This window comes from Sinocyclocheilus anshuiensis, unplaced genomic scaffold (genome assembly GCF_001515605.1).
Source record: "Sinocyclocheilus anshuiensis isolate Anshui unplaced genomic scaffold, SAMN03320099.WGS_v1.1 scaffold1257, whole genome shotgun sequence".
In the NCBI taxonomy this organism is placed as follows: Eukaryota; Metazoa; Chordata; class Actinopteri; order Cypriniformes; family Cyprinidae; genus Sinocyclocheilus; species Sinocyclocheilus anshuiensis.
Genome location: NW_015548249.1, coordinates 25,238 through 48,592, shown reverse-complemented (window position 1 = coordinate 48,592; position 23,355 = coordinate 25,238). Strand labels below are relative to the sequence as shown.

Below are 23,355 nucleotides of genomic sequence, written 5' to 3'. Positions count from 1 at the left end.
AACAAAGGCACACAGTGGATAACAGCTACATAAACGCACATACCTACGCACTTGTCATCGATCTTATTTCAGATGGACCAATTCAAAAGGCTCACTTTCCCACCAATAATGTCCTTCCCAGAGTGAGTTTCTCCTTTTATCCACTCTTCACATCCCCACAAAGTGCATTGCATACATATATTTTTTTCTAAGCTTCTTCTTTTCTTAATAGTAAAGGCATGCCGATTAAACACGTGACGAGAAGAGAAAAGCTAATAAAAACACTATTAATTGATCCTTTTTCCTAATAACACACACTGAACATCAATTTTTCATTTCAAAAGTCATTTGACATATAAAGCTTTGTAAACATGCCTTTGAAAGATACCTTTATGCTAATTTTTTGATAAGGAATTCATCTGATAGAAACATTTGGATACATGAAAACATTTCTTTTCAATTATTTTTACGGGTGTCCCCATCAAGCATCTATCATAACACACAAGACTTCTTTTGTTAATCATGTTCACCAGAAAGACCATGCTGGTTACTTTTTTTTTGCTGGTGCACAGCATGGTTACTCTTTTCCACCAGTTAAACCAGCAATAACCAGCATAAACCAGCCTTGGCCCAGCATGGAAATTCTTTTCAGCATGGTTGGCTCTCTTTCCCAATAAAGATAAATAATCTAACTTTGCAATAAACTTTTAAATATGTTTTAAATAATATTCTGAAATAAACAGTAATTTAAGCTGATGGCACCAACCTTTGCAGAAAAAAAAGAAGTATAATCTTAAAATGAACAAAAAGGAATCTGAGATTTCTAAATTCTTTCAACTTTGGTCACATACATACATATAAACACACATTCATGCAATACTTGACTGGAACACAGTGGGTGTCTTTATGGAAGGGCACACTTTGCGCGGAGGTAATAATCCTCTCCTAGTCTTTTACGACAACCAGAGAGAGATGACAAAAGAAGATGCTAATGTTTGTTCAATTAAATGTCAAAGTGAAGGTGCCACTGCTGTAACAATGTTTATATCCCACCCGTTGTTTGTTTTAGGCCGATGCACTGCCAGGAGAGCAAACCTAAACAGTATTCTTTTTCTGGCACCATCTCAGTGACAACGGTTGAGGAAAGTGGGAGGTTATTGTCATGCTACGCTCTTCTGCTGACTATCCTTCTTTTTCCTCTTTCCTCAAGATGTGAAAGTGAGAAAAGTGGGAAAGCAGACCCAGATTCTTTCATTTCCGTTACATTCTGTGTTAGACATCCATCACCTCCCTGTATCGTACTCGTACCTTACGCTCTTCACACTTCCATTGATCCTTGTGTTCGAAACTCAAAAATTCCCATTTATGCCCTGTCTTCACATGCTGTTCCTGAAGCCTAACATTGTGCAAACTTCCTCAAACATTGTCATATGGCATAGAGAGGGGGGGGGAGTGGCTTGTGGGAAAGAGGTGTGGCTATGTGGAGCCCCTTGGGGAAGTTGTGGCCTAATGGTTAGAGAGTCGGACTCATAACCCAAAGGTTGTGGGTTCGAGTCTCGTACAGGCAGGGATTGTAGGTGGGGGGAGTGAATGTACAGTGCTCTCTCCCACCTTCAATACCACGACTGAGGTGCCCTTGAGCAAGGCACCGAACCCCCAACTGCTCCCCGGGCGCCGCAGCATAAAATGGCTGCCCACTGCTCCGGGTGTGTGTTCACGGTGTGTGTGTTCACTGCTGTGTGTGTGCACTTTGAATGGGTAAATGCAGAGCACTAATTCCGAGTATGGGTCACCATACTTGGCCACATGTCACGTCACTTCACTTCACTCCCCCTTTGCCATTATAAACATTTGCACAAGTACCATAACCGCATTCCACTCCTTGTGACTCCATATTTAGGTGAATGGAGATCAGACATAAGCAGACTCGCTGGACTGGGTCCTGCCCAGGTTTGGCGGTTGTGACAGGTGGGCCATGTCCTTTTTGCGGATCTCACAGATGGACTTCCTGCGGGCTTGCACACCTCGAATGGCAGCCTTGATTTTCCGCCAGCCCAGGTGGTTGAGCTCGGCAAGGTTGAGCACAACGCAGATCCCGCTCACTGCAAACATGAACACTAGGAAGACCGTCTTCTCAGTGGGCCGTGATACGTAGCACTCCACCTCCTTCAGGCAGGGGTAGCGGTCACACTCAAAGATGCCGGGGACACTAAAGCCATAGAGAAAATACTGTCCCGCCAAGAAGCCTATCTCCAGTGCGTTGCGGAACACGACCTGGATTATGTAAAAGCGAGAGATGCCCTCTTGTTGTCGTACCTTGGAGCTCTTGCCATGCAGGAGGCCTCTTGGAGCATTTGGGATCTCCTTTACTTCTAAGCAATCAGGTTCATCCTTTCCGCCACCACTGTCAGAGTGCTGCACCAAAATGCCATTAATTTTGCGTAGTTTGCGGGTACCCTCACGACTGTAGTCCTTCTCCATCATTGGGTAGAGGAAGGAGTAGCGACGGTCACGTTGTTTGGCCGACTGATGCACTGAATAGGTGATGAAGCACAGGCTGGGCGTGCAAACAAGGATGATCTGGAAGACCCAGTATCGGATGTGAGAGATGGGGAAGGCCTTGTCGTAGCAGGCCTGGTTGCACCCAGGTTGGAGGGTGTTGCAGATAAACATGGTCTGCTCGTCTTCATAGACCGTTTCACCTACGATGGCCACAATCAGGATACGGAATATCACCACAACTGTCAGTAGAATCCTGGTGGAGAGAAAAAGAGGGAATGTGATTGGATGTACAATATAAACAAGGCCCAAACAAAAAACATTTCCTCAGTTTCTTCCATTGACGTAATTTGTCCCTTATTTAGGCTACCAGCTAATTAGCATTGCAGATGTTCGCATTTGCTATTCAAATGTGCGTTTTTTACTTTCAAGACCAACTTTGCACATTTAATTAAGAGCTCTAATTTTGAAACAATTCTGCTCTCTTGAGCTCTAATTATAGCTCCTTCTGCGCCGTTAAACTCTGTTAACATGGTAACCTGTATTATTGGTACAATAACTTGTGTCGATGCTAGTCTCTATACTGCTCATTAATTTGGTAGCATGATGGCAGTCAGACCTGTTCTCTTCTATTTCCCATAGCAACAGCTTAAATTTTACATCTCAGTTGTTACTGTCGTTAGGGCTATTTCTGTACCAGTGTTTGATTGAGCGAGAGAGAAAGAGAGAGCAAGAGAGAGAGAGAGAGATGGACAAAGAGAGAGATTACATATGTTTGTAAGGGAAGGCAGGAGTAAAACAGATTGAATTCGTGCATCAGTGGGTCTGGACTTACGCTCTACATTTAAGATGACTGGCTCTGTAAGACAGCTTTTGTCTATGGGGTATTTGCATATTTTCTTCTAGGTTCTGTAATTGTGCACATTTGGATTGTTTTGTGCAAGTGGAGGGTGAATATTGCGTGCATTTTCTTAAAGTCAATCCCCATCCACTTCAACCAAATTTCATAGGCTTGAAAGGTTAGGTTCACACTGTACCCAATTCTGATATGGTTTTCAAATCTGTAGGACGAACTATCCACTCTGTCTTTATGCAAGTAATGAAATCAGATTTATTATTCAGAGAGCATATATCCAGTATATGTAATTGTGTTACCATAGCAATGACTTTAGCATCAACCTGACCCACAAATGAGATAAGAGAGTAGCTGTCGGTGTGGACAGAGGAGGAAAATTGGACATCTTGACAACATAAACACCAACATAAGCTCTCACTCTGCACGAATACAGTTTAAACACTATTGTGGTTTGCGTGTTAACGTATATTCAGTGTTCTGAATAAAAATGTAAAAAATCGCTATTATCGCAAAAAAAAAATTGTAAGGCATTTAAAAAAAAATCTAATGTTGCTCTTATTGCAAACCACATAGATGTAGTTTTTGAAAGAAAAAAAGGCACAAAGCAGACCCTTAACAACATGTTAAATAAAAGACAACTTTGCAATCATGGCAACAGTACTTCATGATTAATTAATGTTAGATGATACATAAACTAACATTAACTAAAAATGAGTCATGCATTTATTACAGTGTTTATTAATATTTGTTAATGTTAGTTAATAAAAATACATACGCTCATTGTAAGCTAGGTCATGTTACATAAAGTTAACAACTGGAACCTTATTGTATTGAACTGATTATTTGAAACATTGTGTTCTTCAGAAAACCTTTTACCAGATATTTCTTTGTGTCCTCGTCCAGAAATGTAGTCGCTTTTCCGATCTCATTAATTTTTAAATCAGAGTCAGCATCACTTGAGCATGCCAGACATCCCAGACCTCAGCAGACACAAACACAGTCAGAAATACTCCAAACGCTTGTTTATGCAAAGGTGTTAGAGTACACTGTAAAAAAATTCCGTGAAATTTACGGTAAAAATCCGGCAGCTGTGGTTGCCGGAATTTTACAGCAAAAAATACGGTAGCAACGTTTTAGGTTTTACAGTTTTAACTTAAATTTACAGTTAAATACCGTAATTTCATTAACTGATATAATGTTAATATAACAACCTATTGAAGTACTGAAATCTGTTTTGTACCTTTGTAATACACTGATAACCACCAAATGCAGGTGGTGATGAGAAAGTCACATGATGAACCAAAGCCTATCACAAGCAGCTTTTAAATAATAATGTAGAAGGTGCACAGTGTCATTCACACAAACACTAAACACCATCATGGTAACACACATGAAACTGAAATAATGCAATACACATTCATTTAACAACATTGGGTGTAACACACAACCCTAATATACAAAACTGATAAGAAAAAACTTAGAAGAAACATAGTTATTTCAACAAAAAAACATCAAATTTGAAATGTAATGCAGGGAATTCTGGGAATGTCAATTTACGGTTATTCACTGTAAATTATAGTCTTTTTCACTTCCAAAAACGGTATACTACCGTAAAATTAATGTCCAATACATGTAATGTCCAATACAGTTTTTCACCGTATATAGTAGGGGAATTTACCGTTAACCATTTAACAGGATTTTACTGTAGCATTTTTACAGTCTTTTACCGTTAAATTCACGGTCATTTTTTACAGTGTACATAACCAGTACCATTAGGTACCATATCAACCATTTGTAGACTACATCTTCTTATCGATTCAATAAAGTGATATATCAATGATACTGTATATCAGGCAAAGCTGGAGTCTCGATCTTGACTCAAAACCACATCTCATGCATTGAATCATTTGGAGCTCACTCTCTGATTATACATTATGCATTAGAACATTAAAACGCACTGGATGAAGTTGCAAATGCATTTTATTATTTGCATGCAATTGGGGGGTCTTTATAATTCAATTCATTATTATCTGCATATGGAGTTTGTGAATGTCACAAACGACTAACAGTACATGTAAACACTAAAAGTGCCAAAAATGAGTTGACCAATTCCAATTGTTTTCCAATTCTGATATGTCTACAGAAATTAAACTGTATAATACTCCCTCTGTAGTATCAAGTATTTTAAATGTTTGAGTGCTTTAAAGTTGAATCTCAATGGGTGTTTTTTTTCCCCATTTGAATGGTTTCTAGGTGCTTTCTAGCTCTGTAGAAGGTGTCACATCAGGTGAGTGAATTATGTGATTGGAGCCCTCACTTATGATGGATTTATTCACACTGCGTTCTTGTTCCAGCTGTGAGGTCAAAGAGGCAGCTTTAATCTGCATCCAATCAGCCACAGTGTTTTCGTTTTTCTGGGCCCAGCCTGAGTCTGTGGCTGGACAGGAGGCAAAACCGTACACCATTCATTTCTGTCCCTCTATTGTAAGTTCTTTCCACTAAAACTTTCATGCTCCAAAAAATGTATAAAGACAATTGTAAAAGTAATCAATATGACTTAACTGAGTGCTTTAATCCAAGTTGTCTGAAGAGACAATTTCTTTATATGATGTTTTGGGGGACAGAAATCTCTCGGGTTTCATTAAAAATATCTTCATTTGTATTTCCATGATTAATGAAAGTGGGGCTTGAACTGACAATAGAGGCCAGGGGAGGGAGGTTTACCTGTACAGTTCATCATCTGACCTCTGTTACAAATACATCTAGCAATCTATTCAGACAAGTAGCATCTTTCAATTCCTCCCCTTTAAAAGCATCCCACTAGGTCGACCGTCCTGAGACTCTAGAAAGTCAAGCTAGGCCTACTACTTATACTCTTATTTATACTTACTTACTTTTTTCCGTACATTAAACCGTGACTTTTTAACATTGAAAACAAAATGACACGCTGCTTTAAAATGATAAACAGGTTTCAAATGGACATCACATGTGCCAGCAATGCTCACTGCAGGTTTCTCTAACATTTCATCACATGGACATGAAATCCAAACCCACCAAAGATTAAACTGATTTCTTTGGTGACTTTGATAAGGTGTGCAATTCCTTGTTTTATGCTTTTGCAACTCATTGCAAGCACTGTGCACTTTGTAGGAGTGTGTTGTCTTTGTGTGGTTAAGCGTAGGCAGCAAGATTGATCAAAAGAGTCCATGGCATGCTGGGAGAAAGGAAAAAAAATGTGCAGGGAATTGCACATGTACACAGGCACACACAACACTGACAAATAATATGAGATTTTCGTGAATAAAAAACTGCCAATGTGGTAAAAATTTCATCAGAGGATGAATTATATAATAGCTTCCACACGCAAAACCCACAACCTTTAATCTGCACTAGAGCCAATAGAGGGATTCTTGCATTACTAGTTCTTTAATGCCATCCAATAGCTTTAGATGATGTATTCCCCAACCCCCACCTACTCCTCATTCTTTCCCCTCATACTTTCTCTCTCTGTCTTTTTTCATCTCTTTTCATTTACCTCCTGTCTGGCTCACCTGTTCTATGTCTCTCATCAGTTTCCTTAATCCAAAAACACATTTAGGGGCTATTTTAGTCACTACTACACTGAAAAACAAAAGGGCTAAAAATACTTTATTTGTTGATTTATTTTCTCAAATTATATTTATGGTTTGGTTTAAAACTTTACATTTTACATTAATATGAATAAAAAAAACATATATGAATCAAAAATATTTATTTTTCAAAGACTAAAACATGAAAACAGTAAAAATATGACTAATAATATTTATTACCTTTTCTCAAATTATATTTAAGATTTAGTTGAAACCGTCAATTTTGATTTAATCAAAAATATGTCTTTTTCAAAGACAAAAACATTAAAACAAAGTAAAAAGATTACTTATTATAAAGATATAACCATTATATTTTCTTTAGACATAAACCTGTATGTTAATGCAGAAGTTTTGGGGTTTTATTCTATTTAATTTCACATTATATCAATTTTATATTATTTTCATTATATTAATTTCAGTAGTGAAACTTTCTATTATAGCTAATTTAGCTATAATATGAAAGTAGAATTTTCACTTATGATAAAATTAAAAACATGTTGTGTCCCACTTTATATTAAGTGGCCTTAACTACTATCAAAAAATAAGTACAATGTACTTATTGTGTTCATATTGTATTACAAAACACTTCTGCTGCTATTGAGGTGGGATACGGATAAGGTTAGGGACAGGTTTGGTGGTATAGGTAGGTTTTTAGGGTGGGTTAAGGTGTAAGAGATGAGTCAACAGTGTAATTATAAATGTAATTAAAGAAATTAATATTAAGGTATTTTTAAAATATGTTCAATGTAAAAACATGTATGTACACAATAAGTGCATTGTACCAAATGATTAATTTAAATGTAAGTACATGGTAGTTAAGGCCACTTACGCAACATATTTTCTTTTATGTAATTCTTTTTTTTTTTAATCTGTTACATTATCAAGATGGAAATAAATTCGCTTGACTAATATTTCTAAATAATACACTGAAAGCACTGTTCAGTCTAAATATGTGGAGAAAAGACATGTCAATAGATATCAAGTGTCTCTCCCACTAGCCTTTAATGCCACTGACTGACTGTGTGTATGTTTTAGTAGTAAGGAGGCGTGAAGCCACTCAGTCCGTGAGGGAGAGAACCCCCCAAATCTCCCCCCATCAGTGGTACCCACAGCATCACTCTGCCTCCCGCTGCCTGTTACCATGGCAACAACACAGGGCAGAAAGCTGGCGAGAACAAGGGGAAGGGTGATTTTCACTTGGTTATGTGATAAGAATCTGCTATACTGAGAAGTCGCAGTCTATTCAGATTCTATTTCGGCTCTAGCAGCATGCTTGCTGTTTCACTGCCTCTGATAGCAGCAATTACACTGGCATGCAGATGACTCTGATTAAGACAACACAAAGGAGTTAAGAGGCACAAAGAAGCAGAATGTTTTGACATGCATTCTTCCTAATGCAACAAACCATTACGTCGTCCAGTTTCACACAGTTCTTTCTGTTCCTGCTGCTTCAGAAAAAAAGGAGAAGAAGGAAAAATGGAGAAGATAAGGGAAAGACTGTCTCTCCTTTTGTCATTTTAGTGGCTGAATCAATGAAATCTGAAAGCTCGTGTTCCAGTGCAGTTCTAGCTTGTGGCATTTTCAGCTAAGCTGTGGACTGTGAAGTGTGACTGGGATCTTTTTACTTTTTCTTTTTTTTTCCCCATGCATAGCTTACCATTGCTTAAATTACTGCATTAATTAATTGTCTTAACTGTTTAATATTCCATTTAGATTTTTTCATCTCGCTCCCACTTCTCTGAGGCCATAATAACATAGCGCATATACAAATGTCTGTATGCATAATCTATGGGTGTATAAATGCATTTTATACATGGCTTGGAGGGTTGGGAACTGCGTTATTTCAAAATTGCATTTCAATACAAATTACTACTTGTTTACTAAAATGTAATCAGTAACATACTGCGAATACAACAGCATGTTTATCAACCAGATGACTTTTAAGACCTAAATGCCTTCTGAGCACACAATGTTAACATTAAAATTGTACCGTTTTATCTCAGAAATAGCAAATAATTGCAGCATTTTCAGTCATAGTGATTTGCATGGGCAAAGGTACCAATAGTTTGAGCATGACTGTGGTGTTGAAGACACTATGAGCTGAAGGCTGAAGGCCTCCTCAGAAAGTTCACTGTCATGGACCAATCAGCTGCAAACTTGAGGCAATCAGCAAAATCATGTTTTTTTTTGTCAACAGAAATCCATGAATTATTTTAGAATAGCAAATAATTTTACACATTATATATGTACAAAATGTATGTATATGAGTGGAATATTGGACTGAATGCAGTAGTTTTCAGTAATTATAATGGTCCATTGTAAAATATGCTCTGAGTATTACTTGGACCTTTCATATTATTTCGGGCAGGTATAAAGCAGAATATTACCTGTACTATCAATTTCCCAGGTCCATCTTCTTGTGTTGAGACCGAGCGGCAACCTTCCGGTCTCTCTTGTGAAGCCAACACGGAAGTAACTAAAACTGTAATTCATCGACTGGCCGCTAGAGGCTGGCTCCAAAACTGGATAGCTGGCCAATTAGAGCACACCTCGCTTTTCAGACCGATGAGCTTTGAAAAATCGACGCGTTTCAAAAAGGCGGGGCATAGAGGAGAAACAATAATGTACAGTATGTGGAAAATAATGTGTTTTTTTAACTTTAAACTGCATAAACACATTTCATTACACCAAATACACAAAATAATGTTCTTTTTAGCAGCATCATATGACCCCTTTAAGCCTTAAAGTTCTGCATAATTAAGGGCGTGGCCACTTGAGTGACAGGTGGATCGCCGCTGCTGTCACCGCCGTCGAGCTAGGTGGGCGTGGTTTCAGCAACCAGCTCCCGCCTCTTTGCCTATTTTCGATTATCCGGAAGTGACGCGCGGTGACGTGCTGACAAGATGGCGACGGCCCGCTCCGCCCACTTTGAGCTTCAAAAACACTCTTCAGAAATCTACGGGTGACGTCACGGACACTACGTCCATGTTTTTATACAGTCTATGGTTGAGACAGACCTATATCACAACTGCTAGATTTCTCACATTATATTCTATCAACATATTTTTAAGAAATGTTAATCAAATTATCCGATCCAAGTAATTGTATGGATTTTATTTTAATATAATGCATCAAATTAACTGTATGTTTTGGAAAAAAATTATGTTAAAAACCGATTCAGGGACCTGTTTCATTCCTATCTTATTGTGTAAAAGAGAAATATATAAATAAAATTGGATAAAACTTTTTTAAGTATCAATTCTCACTATTAACTAGCATGCACATTACTAGCATATATTGGCTGTTTATTAGTAATTATAAAGCACTTATTATGGTCTTATTCTGCATGATCATATTTCAATCATGACAGCTCTCGGAAGATTTTAGCATGGTGATGGATATGACAATGTTTATGTATTTGGTCTTGGCGGAATAGATCTGCTACGCTGCTGCTGCTGAATTGCTGCTGCTGCTGGGTATTGCTGTAGTTGTAGATTATTGCTGCTGCTGCAAGCAAGTACAGGAACTTGCTACTGCCAATGCATATGGCGATACGGTGCCGTGAGTATTTAAGACATACTGCTGCTGCACAAATAGCATATAAAATAACCCATAGCAGATCTGTACAGGTGGAGCTGGGGAAGGTGGAGGGTTTCAGAGAACTCTGAAAGCGCGCTGCAGGAATCTCAAGTGAATGCTAGCCAGCCATATAAATGCAAGGCAGTGAGCTCATTGGCTGAATATGCAGCATGAACCAATCAGCTTGTGCCAAGTCGTTTAACTCTCTGAATATCATCAGTTATGTTAACAACCCATCAGCCTGCTCCATCTAGAGTTTCATGACTGAACTATATATTTTAGACCCCTTTATCCTATATCCCATACCTAAACTTAACAACTAACTTACTAACTATTAATAAGCAGCAAATTAGGAGTTTGTTGAGGCAAAAGTCATGAGAATTGAACCTTAATGTACACTGTGACCGAAAATTTCATTGTTAAATGAAGGAATGTTTTTTTCACAAAGCCTTGCTTATCTTCACACTCTGTTTCAATAAATTCTGCAAACAATCACTCTAAACTCTATATAATACTGTAATGAAAACAGATTTTGCCTCTGTCCCTACCTCTGTAGTTTGCATCACTCAACCGAAATGCTCCAAAATCACATTAAAACGTGACGTTTTGATATTTCTTACGTGAGACTGAACTGTTCGGTACCATGGTTATACCAAAGTACCATGGTATCCATCACTACAGTATTTTTGTAAGGGACTTCCTTCCACAAACCCAGCAGAGACCCACATGCCCTTATATAGAGAGACAGAGGATGGCTAGGCTCCATATCTCTCCTCTCTCAGCAGAAGGACAGAGGAGAAAGAGAGGAGAGGAAGGTCTCTACGCAAGGTTTTGTGCCAGGATGACCATCCGTTTACCCGCACTGACTTCCAGAATCCTGCGTGACACACACGCGCATACGTAGCAACAGGAAGTGGCCACTGAGTGTTCTGGGTCAATTTTTATCTTGTACTCAAAAAGATTTGCGTTTACTTTAATGGAGCGATCACAGAAAGCTTTTACAGGTCTTTATATTCATTTAGGTGAAGTGTCTGTGAGTACATTTGGCGGTGATGTACGCACATTGCATAACCTGGATTCTGCCAAGGTTTGCAATGTTTTTCTCTCTCAACCTATTGTTTTAATTCTGCTGGTCTGAAAAACAGCATCCCTTAGGATTATACTGTTATGCTTATGTATGCTCTGTTTGTGTGTCACTGAGTGGAATTATGCAGGTTTTGCGCACATTTTACGCTCTCATCTCTCGCTGTGAAGTCACATCCTCCCTAGACTCTGGCTGTGTTGCAAGATATGGGATATTTGTACTTGATATCTCTAACTTCCGACTGAATGACTAAAAGCATTCCCCTGGCCAAAACTTGGATGATGATGTACAAGAAAATAAAAGAACAGTGCTACTGTTAGCTTTTCAGACATGTAATGTCTACAACTAAATTGAGGGGAATACACAATATCTAACGTGTACAACTCAACTGGTGCATTTTATTTGCTTAAAAGTGCATCTCCTTGGGTGAGCCATGTACATCTGCATTTCAGCATAGTTGCTGGTTTACATTTTCTGCCAGAGTTTACAGTACACCTTTAAGTGGTCCCTAGGTGCAAATTCCAACTTTCCAAGGCCTTGTCCACACTAATACCTTTTGGTTTAAAAATGCATAATTTTCTCTCCGTTTTGGCCTTCCATTCACACTGAGACGACATTTTTGTCAAGGAAAACTGAGCTTTTTGAAAACGCTCTCCAAAGTGGATACATTTAAAAACGCGGTTTACACATTGTAGTGCGGACTATGAAAACAGAGGCTTTTCAAAAAGATGATGCATGTTTAGTCATGTGACACATATTGTACCAATAGATATCTATATTTTATATTGCTATTGTGTCTGTTATGTGCTATTCACAGTATTGCTACAGATTAAAATTTACTCGCGATTGCTGTTTGCGGCAAAACACGAGGGCAGTTGCGTTTTAGTTCAGACATACAATCGTGAGTGTGACCTGAATGCGTCAGTGAATGGTGAGAGATTTTCCTAAAGAAAATGATCCTGCCAGAAGAATAGCATGAAAACCTGTATTGTCTCAGTGAGCTTTTGTGAGGCTTTACGCAAGTGCAGTAAAGCGAATTTAACGTTTTCTGACGTTTCACTGTGGATGAGAAACTTGAAACGCTTGAAAATGCTAGTGTAGACGGAGATCATTTTAAAACGATAATGCCATTTTTAAATGTATCCGTATTTAGACGTAGCCCAAGTTGAATGCAACACACAGTATGTCTGTCTTTAATGAATGGAGATGGATTTGTCAACATCTGAGGCTAACACCAGTTAACGATTTCAATACTTGATCCTAGTAGGGAAGGTTAGGGTAGTTGTAATGATCATAGTATCAGCCACATGAAGAAACCAATGCCTTATCACATAGTTACAATAGAAAATGGTTAACGGATTCCTCACTTTCAACCTCATTATTTGCTCCATCATCTCCATCATCATTCACCAAGATCATCACAAAGCCATGGATCAACCCATGGCTCAGAAATATGTCAGTACAGATTTATTAAAACCAAGTTGATGTTTGTATATTTTTGTAATGTGTAAGAACAAAAATCACACATTAATTTCAACAGTAGTTCAGACTTAATACTATTTTTGCTTCTCAAGACAAAGACCCCAGTAATCTTTGAAATGTTTGATAAAATATCTCAATGTCAGTGTGCCTAGATTTGCCAAGACACCTACTTCTGCCTAAACCAAGTCAGAGTTTTCAATATGAAGGGTATTTTGATTGTCCAATTTAGACATTCTACTAACTATAAGTAACTTTGTAACTAAGTGTCAATTATAGAGTAATAGTAGAGTGTCTGCTTAATATCTGCTCACGATTTTGATGGTGCCCTACAAACATTCTACTGCCTGTAAGTAACTTCGCAAGTACTTCAACTCATTCTACTAACCCTATGTAGTTGCAAAGTTACTTATAGTTAGTAGAATCTTTAAAGTAGACTGTTGAAATAAAGTGTAATTAAATGATACACTTTTATGTCTTTTTTTCAACTGCTTCTATTTTTATTTTAGAAACATCTGAATGAAGTGATAAGTGTATTGGGTGCATAGGATTGTTGCTATGGAGAAATATTTATGCCAACCCTCCTACATGTTGGCCACATATGTGAATGTGTAAGTGTGTGCATACTTGTTAAATTACGTATGTAATGCAACAGGAGGCTGACGTGCCCCTGAAAGAACGCTTGTCTCACTAATATGATGTGTTAGTAAATGGTGACATACTTTTGGGACAGGCACCTCTGTTGGTGGGTGAATGTGTGTGCGCAGTGGATGATGAATGTGTGTGTGATCTAATATTTGTTTTCAGTTTGTGTGAAAGCAGTTACATGAAGATTTTGCTTGTGGTGTTGGACAGTCAGTGTGTGTTTGTGAGTATAATGGTTAGTGGTCTGTAAAGTATGTTCCTTTTACAGATTTTACAGAGTTGTTTAGCCTCGTTCTTGAGGGACGTACTCACAGTATCAGCTCTAAACCTCGTTTTGTGTTATATTGGTTCTGACAACCATCATGTGCTTCTCCAGTCCTACTTTCCCTTATTATTTCATCTTCTATGAGCAGCTTGAGGTTTTGATGCAGTTCAGAGCGATTAGACGCTGATTTATGCTTTATTTGTTCAGGAGAGGCAGTTAGATGTCATCCCAGATCCCATAATTCCTTGCAGTAAACTGCCACACACCTCAACTTCAAAATCTGACTGTAAAAAATTATATTGTCTTCTTTATTATGACTATGTTGGCGGAATATCTGTGATTTATTTCCCATGAAGACATTGTGATGTGCTAGCATTCACCATAAAGCTTTACACTTTGAACGCAGCACAGTAGCCACTTCTGAAGTGGTATGTTTTTTTAGAGGAACAATCCCCTTTAAATGCAACCATTTCAGGTTTACGGATTTCATTTATATGGAACCAAAGCCACATCAAATCCTTCTTTGACACTGAGGAGAGGCAGAGGTGGCATATTTTTGTACGTTTTTTTTATTTATTCAGCTCGGCAATGTAAAGACGGCATAGTAATACGTTTATTATGAATTAAATGTATTCAAAGTTAGCATTTGGTTTTGATGCACGTAAAAAAACCAATGGCAATGACAACAAATGGCTTGATCTGAAATGTAACAATTCAACCAAAAATCATCATTTATTCACCCTCATGTATTAAGAATGATGACAGAATTTTCATTTTTGGATGAACTATCCTTTTAAGAAAGAAAGTCTTACAGATTTGGAACAAGCACGGATATTGTGACAGAATTTTTAATTTTGGGGGTGAACTATGTTTTAACAGCTTGAGCTGTTACATTCAGAAGACACTTCTATATGCGCTAGAGTCATTTTTCTCTTTTTCTTTTGTGGTAAATGCCTCTCATTTTACTAATCACGCTTTGGCAATAACGTCTGTCTTCACTGTGTATAATCTTGCTGCAACAGAGATTGAAGATGATTGTGTCTACAGTATACATTTGTAGTGTCTAATCTGAATATAATCTGTGTTGATGTTGAGTGGCAAACGGATTGATGATTTGGAAATGTGTGTCATAACACATCTCCTTCGAGGCTTCATGTTGTTTCTTTGCACAGAATCAAATGCATAACCAATATAATCCAAGGGCTCAAAGCAACAAAGAGATGAGAGCATGGATTGAGGGATGAGAGAGACTGGAAAAGCAGGACGGATAACAGCCAACAGCCTGTGGTTCAGGAAGTCTCAGTGTGAGTCAAGTCACGCACAAGTGTGTGTGTGTGTGTGTGTGTGTGTGAATAGAGCTGTAATGAATCTGTAAATGGATGTTTAAATATGTATAGAAGTTATTTGGTACGAATGAATGACTAATCGGTCAAATATGACTGGATGGTGTGATGGACATATTCTAAATGGAAAGTCAAATCCACTGTGATTAAGGTATCAGTCTCTAAAAATACACACGGATACACATCGGTAAGCACACATGATACCCAGAAATCTGTGCAGCTATAAATACCCTATTCAAAAGTGAGCATCCCTCTGCCAGACTCACTCTGTAGTGCAGAACAATTGAAGTGAAGGGATGTGACGGGTAGGGTTTCAGGGCATTGCTGTCTCATATTTTGTGATCCCTTCCCTTTATGATGGGATTCAGTTGCTTTTGTTGGGAATGACTCTACAGTAGTGCATCCTTCAAAAAAAAAAAAAAAAAATGCAATGGAATAGAATTTGCCCTATATGCATGTTCAGTCACCTCACCATTGGATAAAATTAAATGACAATTTTATAAATATATAATCTAAAGAACAGTAGTGACAGCAGTTATAATGAAACTTACCAACTCATACATAAGTGCGCCATGTATATGCACCATTTGCTCCATATATATTAAATTAGGGCTGCAACTGATAATACTTGTTTAATTTGTTGACATTGTCATCTAAATAATATTTTTTTTTACTTCAAACAGGTCTAAAGCACACTGTGCACACTAAACCAGTAAAAAAAAAAAACGTAACTCTAAAATTTGATTTGAATGACACTAATGTGGAATCTACGTACGTGTCACGAATCCTGTCCATGGACTTCCATCCGCTCGCCACCAGAGATCGCTCTTCCATTACATTGACTCTCACACTACACAGACTGTTACATGTCACTCTGGACTACAGTTCCCATCATCCATTGCACTGATTACACACACACAGCTGTAACCAATCACACATTCGCTATATAACACCCACTCAGATCCTGCTCAAGTCACCGAGTATTGTTTAGCGTTTATCACTGTTTAGTTGATAGCTACTTTACGGAGCCTGTTTATTGATTTCCTGTTTCATAGTCTAGCCTAGTCCTGTCATAGTTTTGCCTTGCCTGCTTTCCCGTGTTACCTGATTTTTGCCTGTTTATCTTGGATTAACCCTTTGCCTGCTGTTTCGGACTGTGTTTGCACCTCGCCTGGACTACTGCTTGTGTTTTTGGATTTCCCCTCTTGTCAAGCCCTCTGGATAACGTTCGCTGTCTACTGACTCACGTCCGGTTTGGATTACTCTTTTGTCTTGCCCTCTATATACCTGTTTGCCATTGCCTGACCCTCGCCTGTTTTGACCACGCCCTTGATAAAGCTTGCAAATGGATCCGTACGTCTCACGTCTTGTTTGCCCCGTAACAGTATGATGGATTTACACTCTAAAAAGGAAACTCTGCAGTTCTTGCCATACAGGGCTATTTCTACTGGGTTTGGCTCTTAAAAATCACATTTATTGGTGTAGCATAATGTGGCCATAATATTTCAATCCCATTGAATAATATTTTTCACTTGCATGAAATAAGTTAAATTAGATGTCACAGCGTAAAATGCATTTTTTTCGTAATCTGACAAAAACATTTCTTACACTGTATCCATAAATAATCACTGTGAACTGTAACAGCACAGCCAACTGTCTGCTACACATCTTACGTTGTCTATTTCAAGACACCTTTTGCTGAACACTAGATTGTAAATGATACAGCTGTTTAGAACATAAACCAGTTGCCCACATCCCCAACTCCCTTCCCTAAATCAGAATTGAATTGAAAACTGCCTCCAATAAACTTTGAAGTACTGCAAAATAAATGATCAGTTAATTATGAGAGGATTTATTAGGTAATAATATTAGCTCATGAGGAAAAAAAATTAACTTAAATGATTTTAGCAAATGGCTGCAATATAACAAAGAGTGAAAAATTTAAGGGGGTCTGAATACTTTCCGTACCCACTGTACATCAGGCAGATACCTTGATTTGTTACAAATATGCTTGCTAATTACGCTTTTAGAAAATGTACAAATCCAATTTAAGTTCATGTAATTCCAAGTGCTTCATATACTGTATGTAATATTTTCAATAATGTAAAGATGCATGCTAGTACGCATCATGCCCCATTGAGGTATGTAAAACATGCATTGTCTTTTGTTGCATGAAGCATTCTGTGCTCTCTTGTCTTCTACAAGATGAACAACATCAGTTTCAAATTAAATGACTCTTAAACTTTGTAGAATTACCAATTAACAAATAGTTTTGAATCTAATCTCATGCAATGTCTCATTGGCTCATTGGAAATATGTGCCTCTACCTACATTTTTGCAAAATTAAAAAACTTACCTATACATACAAATCGCTCCAATCCTTTTCACACAAAGCATGGTTTACAGGGCCAGAGTTTTGATTAAGAAAGCCTAATTCTCACACCATTCCATGCACAATATTATTTTATGACTTTAAAACAATTTTAACATGCTGCGAGATTTGAAAATAATTGCAGCGTCATTGCTATATGGTTGTTCTGTGAGGGAAAAAAGCACACCTTCAGGTCTCCTACAATATTCTGGTCTCTAAATATGTCTAAATAAATATTCCTCCTTCAGTGGAAGCCAAATGGCTTTTCACCTGTTTTATCAACCTATGGCTAAACATCTGAAGTTTGAACTCTAAAAAATTTAAAAGTACAGGTATCATTCATGTTCGTAGCACAAAAAAAGAGCCTTGTGTTGAAACGCTAAGGGTCTTTTTGTGGCAACCACCCTCCATAATTACACAAATTCATTAACCTCCTTGTAACAGCTCACATCAGAAAACTACCCACATCACCTCAGTAATGCCAAACATAATGAATGAAACAGTCCCTTGAGGCATACGCTGTCAGGCGTAGTGTAATTCACCATTGGCTGCCAAGCAGCCTGCGCTCACTGAAGTGTGAGTGTGGGGGCAGTGACTGGTGAATGAGATCTGATCAGGGAAATCATTATTCAGCCTAACGGCACATCTATGAAAGTGTCGCTCAATTTCTGGCCAGCCAAATTAATGCCAGAACTGTCAATGGCAGGAGGAAATGCATGGCAAATACCAACCTCTTATCATTTGGTCTCATGAATGGAATGGAGAAAGACAAATTCTGTTGCCATGGAATCAATGTGTATTCTAGGGTCTAGTGTAGCAATGAACCAGACCCTGCTGGATGAGGAAGAGTTGACCATTACATCATAGCTTTGGATGGTCGTGACCTATAATGATCATATGATAAATGACGCACTGTCAGTAGGTGAGTCACCAAAAACCTGAATGCTAAGCATCGGTAGATGGCTGTTTGGATGTCTAATACCATTTCACACCCAATGTCTCCTGGCTGACTGCCTTAATGTACACTGCTTGACAGTGTTTGTCTTTAAGATAATTTCATATGACAGGCTGAAACTAATTAGTGTGTTTTTTAGAAAACTGCATTAGAGATTTAAGTACAGGGCACTGCGGACAAAACGCTGCAAACAGAAAAATGACGCCTCAAATAATGTCAGATAAAACCACAATTAGCTTTAACAAGCATCAAACAATACATCTTTAAAGAAAGATGCAAAAAAATATTTTTTAGCTAAATCTGGCAGGACATTTGTGTCCAAAATACAAATGAAGAAGAGAACGTGAGGGGCTAAACTGGAAGAAAAAATAGCATCACCCGAGCAGGCGATGTCACTTGAGGTCTCACAAGCTTCAGTGGTTCAAGCATTGGATCTACTGAAGCTTGAGATTGACCAATAGGCGCTCATGATGACCACAGGATTAACTAAAAGCTCAGCCGCTAGGTCATTCTCTCTTCACCATAAGCCACCATTATGGACCGATAACGCCATACAGTAGTGGTTCTTAATCCTGGTCCTGGGGACCCACAGAACTGCACATTTTGTATGTCTAATGCGCCTGAATCGAATCGTCAGCTCATTAGTAGAAAGCTTTATGGACCAAGCTTGGTGTGTCAGATAAGAAAGACAAAATGTACAGTGCTGTGGTCCCCAGAAACAGGATTAAGAACCACTACAAAGGAATTCTTGTAATCCACCAATGCATGCCATTTTTTCTTGTATTTTCAATTTTTGCATTTGGATCATTATGGGTTTTGATAATTAACTTGTATCTGATACTTTGGAACAATCTGTGCTTTTGTTCAATCAAACAGTCTCTGTGATGCCAGTTTTATCATTTGCCACAATTGCCAGGTGAAAATAATTTATAAAGCACATTGCTTTAGCACATTGCTTAAGTAGTACTTACTGTTTAAATACTACTTTATAAGCCACATGGTTTGAAGTATCATTTATGTCCAGGTTTCGACAACCTGATCTCATGGAAAACGTATCTTTTTTACAAAATGGCGATTTCATATGAATTTGTACAATGTGAATTCTATGAAAACGTACAATTTTTAGAAAAAAGCATGAAGGTCCACCCTTAACCCCACCCCTAAATGAAACCGCAATGAAACAAATGTACAAATGAGATCATACAAGTCATACAAATCAGTCACCAATTTGCTAAAATTTTACAATTGTTACAAATTGCCATGACATTGTTTGGGTTTAAAACATTCTATTCCTAACTAAGGCAGACACTGAAACTGACATGCTGGGCTGCGCAAACAAACAGAGTAACAGTGTTTACACTTTTCAGACATTCTTAATTGCAGTTTTCTCTACACATTAAACTGGGAGAGGAGAACGTATTTAACATTTAAAAAATAAATTATTAGAACCTGATAATAGGTCGTAGTTAATTATTACTTTGAGAGAACTGAACCAGATCATTGCATTGATTTCGCATTTCTTACCTTCCAATCATTGTAGAGTGCTGCTGCACAGCGGCCTCCAGGAGGCGCTCTAAAATGGTCCACTCTCCCATGGCTGGGTGCTGAAGACATCAAGGGATCACTGGACACTATAATGGACCCCCACCGATCCTTCACATAGACCTCCAAAGAAACTCTACAGTCTTCGTGGCTTTACACTTTGAGGTAGTCAGCAGCAACAGAGATGCTTTGGTCCTACAAATAGTTCCGTTGATGGCTCAAGAAGACACGTGCTCCCATGGTTTTGCCTTATTTGCCTTCAACAGTCTCTGTTTATTGGTTTGCTTTCCTTCGTTGGGTCTGAAGTACTCAGACGGCAGTTATCAGAGAGCTGTGCTTGTCCCTGAATGCCCTGGCATCCTCAAGTGCTTCAGCTATCTGCACTATCTTTTCCCTTTCCTCAAGCAACTCTCCAGCTGCACAGTTTTCTCATCTAAACCCGCACACTCACAAACAAGCTGCACCTAGCCCTTTTGTTCACCAATAAACACACACTCTCTAACACACACACACAATCGTTCTCGTCTTGATCTCTCATAATCCACCAAGCACGTTTTCCAGGCAGTACTGGTAGCACAATCAGACCCGCTCACGCAAACACACTCCACGCTGCGATTTAAGCACCGCCAGTTGCACATCACAAACACATTTGGGCAAATCAGTCAGTTTCCACACTTTCTCTCTGCTTCCTCACTGTTGCGTCCTAATGACTCTTTCTAGCCTTCGCTGTATTTTCCTGTTTTCTCCTCCACCAGCTCAGCTTCAGTGCCTTTCCTGCATTTTCCCCCCACTGTCAGTTTTCTCTTCCCCAGCTCACTCGCTCGCTCTGCCTCCCTCTGCCCCTGCTGTCACTATGAGCCGCTGTCTCGCCACACTCTCATTTTCTGCTTTCCGCTCCCTCCCTCCACTCTTTTCGCCCTCTGTTCTCTCTGTCACTCCTGATAAGTTTGCCGCCTCCCCCCCCCATCTCTCTCTCTCTCTCTCTCTCTCTCTCTCACACACACACACACACACACACACACACACATATGCAAGTCAGTGTTCTTAAATTGTTGCACGAGTCACTGCTTCAAGCAGTGGCGCCAACTGATGGCATCCTTTATTTAAACAGTTCCTCTTTGAATTAACCCTGTTCATTCACCTTTCACTCTATAAGCCTCTTTCTCTGTCTCTCATGGGCACCTGGCTTGTGCGTGTGTCCAGAGGATTAGTGCGAGCAATCATCACACTACCCCTCCTCTCCTTTCCTCTCATCCAAACACCACACAGCCAACCGAACTCTTCTTTTTATCGCAAATCCCAATCCCGATTTTGTCTGTCTCTCACAAAAGAGGAAACAGCGGTGTAGCATAACAAAATAGTGTGCTTTTCATTTTTTAGACCTCCAAAGACACACATTTACTTTACAGAGTACCTTTACACAACAGTTAAATCACCTTTACACAACAGGGGTGCGTTTCCCAAAAGCATCGTTAGCTAACTATGGTAGCTAGTTCCATTGAAATCTATTGGTAACGACAGAACTTGCGACCATAGTTGCTTTTGGGAAACGCACCCCTGATCAGTTTTACAAAACAACATATTTACAACACCTTAACACAACAGAACACATTTGAACAATTGTCCACCACCTTTATGTAAAAGGTTTACACAACAGAGCAGCTCTACACCTCATTTAATTTACAGAGTACCTTTACACAGCAGATCAGTTTTACAAATCAGAACAGATTTACAACACTTTTACACAAAAGAACAGCTTACTATGTACACATTTGAACAATTGTATTATGTAGCAGAGCAGACTTACACAACAGAGCAGCTCTACATCACATTTACTTTGCAGAGTATCTTTACACAACAGAACAGCTTTACTCCACATTTACTTGATCGAGCAGCTTTGCACAACAGTTACACCACCTTTACAGATTCGTTTTACAAAACAGAGCAGATTTACAGAACAGTTTAACATGTACACATCTGAACAATTTTACACCAACTTTATGTAACAGAGCAGACTTACACAACAAAGGCTCTCTACACCACATTTACTTTACAGAGTACCTTTACACCACAGTTACACCACCTTTACACAACAGATCAGTTTTATAAAACAGAGCAGATTTACAACAACTTTACACAACAGAACAGCTTAACGTTCACATTTGAACAATTGTACACCACATTTAAAGCGGTGTAAAATAAGTATTGAACACGTCACCCTTTTTCTCAGTAAATATATTTCTAAAGGTGCTGGACAGACAGACAGACAGACAGACAGACAGACAGACAGACAGACAGACAGACTGACTGATTGATTGATTGATTTTAAATACAGCGGGTAAAATAAGTATTGAACACGTCACGATTTTTCTCAGCAAATATATTTCTAAAGGTGCTGTTGACTTGAAAGTTTCACCAGATGTCGGTAACAACCCAAGTAATCCATACATACAAACAAAACAAAACAAAACAAATAAGTTCAGAAATTAAGTTATGTGTAATAAAATGGAATGACACAGAGAAAAAGTATTGAACTACTGAAATTGATTTAAGTAAGCAATAAGGTACTGTCAGTGTTGTGGACTTGTGTTTCCTTGTTTTACCCCTGTCTTAGTTCCTGTTTTCCTTTTTTGGTCTTGTTTCCTGTTCCTGTCTTCATTGTGTTAATTTGGTTCCAGCTGCGTTTTCCCTCATGTCGTCATGTTCATTAATTCCAGGTGTTCCCTCATTAGTTTCCTTGTCTACTTAAGACCTGCCTTTCCCTGTGTCTAGTGTCAGCTGTTAAATGTCACCCCAGAGTTCCTGTGTTTGTAAACCTTTGCTTGTGGGATTAAAATCTAAATTGAAGAATTCTCCTGTGTTTCCTCGTTCCTTCCCCGAGTGATCGTGACAGGTACGAGTGGCCATGCTGTATCAGGGCTGAAGGGCGTTGTTAGGCATGACACGAAGGGAGTGCCTGCAACCCCTTCAGCCGTGATTTATTCATGATACAGCATGGCCTCGAGTACCTTATTGTTTTTATAAAACGGTTAATACACAATAAAAAAATATTAAAACCAAAAATGTATGTATTGAAATGTAACTTTTTTTGAAGCAAGTTCATTAAAAGCTGTCCTTCCGCTAAAAAAT

General features: G+C 38.6%; 1 protein-coding gene across 1 annotated transcript; it reads right to left on the bottom strand.

The window, feature by feature from the left end:
• Positions 1 to 1,818: 1,818 nt before the first annotated feature.
• Positions 1,819 to 20,884, bottom strand: LOC107655289 (gap junction delta-2 protein-like). Its single transcript, XM_016442741.1, has 2 exons — positions 20,209 to 20,884; positions 1,819 to 2,734 (listed from the first exon to the last, which is right to left on the bottom strand). The coding sequence occupies exons 1-2, from the start codon at positions 20,277 to 20,279 to the stop codon at positions 1,891 to 1,893; spliced, it is 915 nt and encodes a 304-aa protein (XP_016298227.1). The 5' UTR covers positions 20,280 to 20,884; the 3' UTR covers positions 1,819 to 1,890.
• Between the last annotated feature and the right edge of the window lie 2,471 nt (positions 20,885 to 23,355).

Coding starts and splice junctions, on each gene's coding strand:
- LOC107655289 (XM_016442741.1), bottom strand. CDS start 20,279: ATGGGAGAGTGGACCATTTTAGAGCGCCTCCTGGAGGCCGCTGTGCAG. Junction 2,735..20,208: donor CACTCTACAATGATTGGAAG/GTAAGAAATGCG, acceptor TCTCTCCACCAG/GATTCTACTGACAGTTGTGG.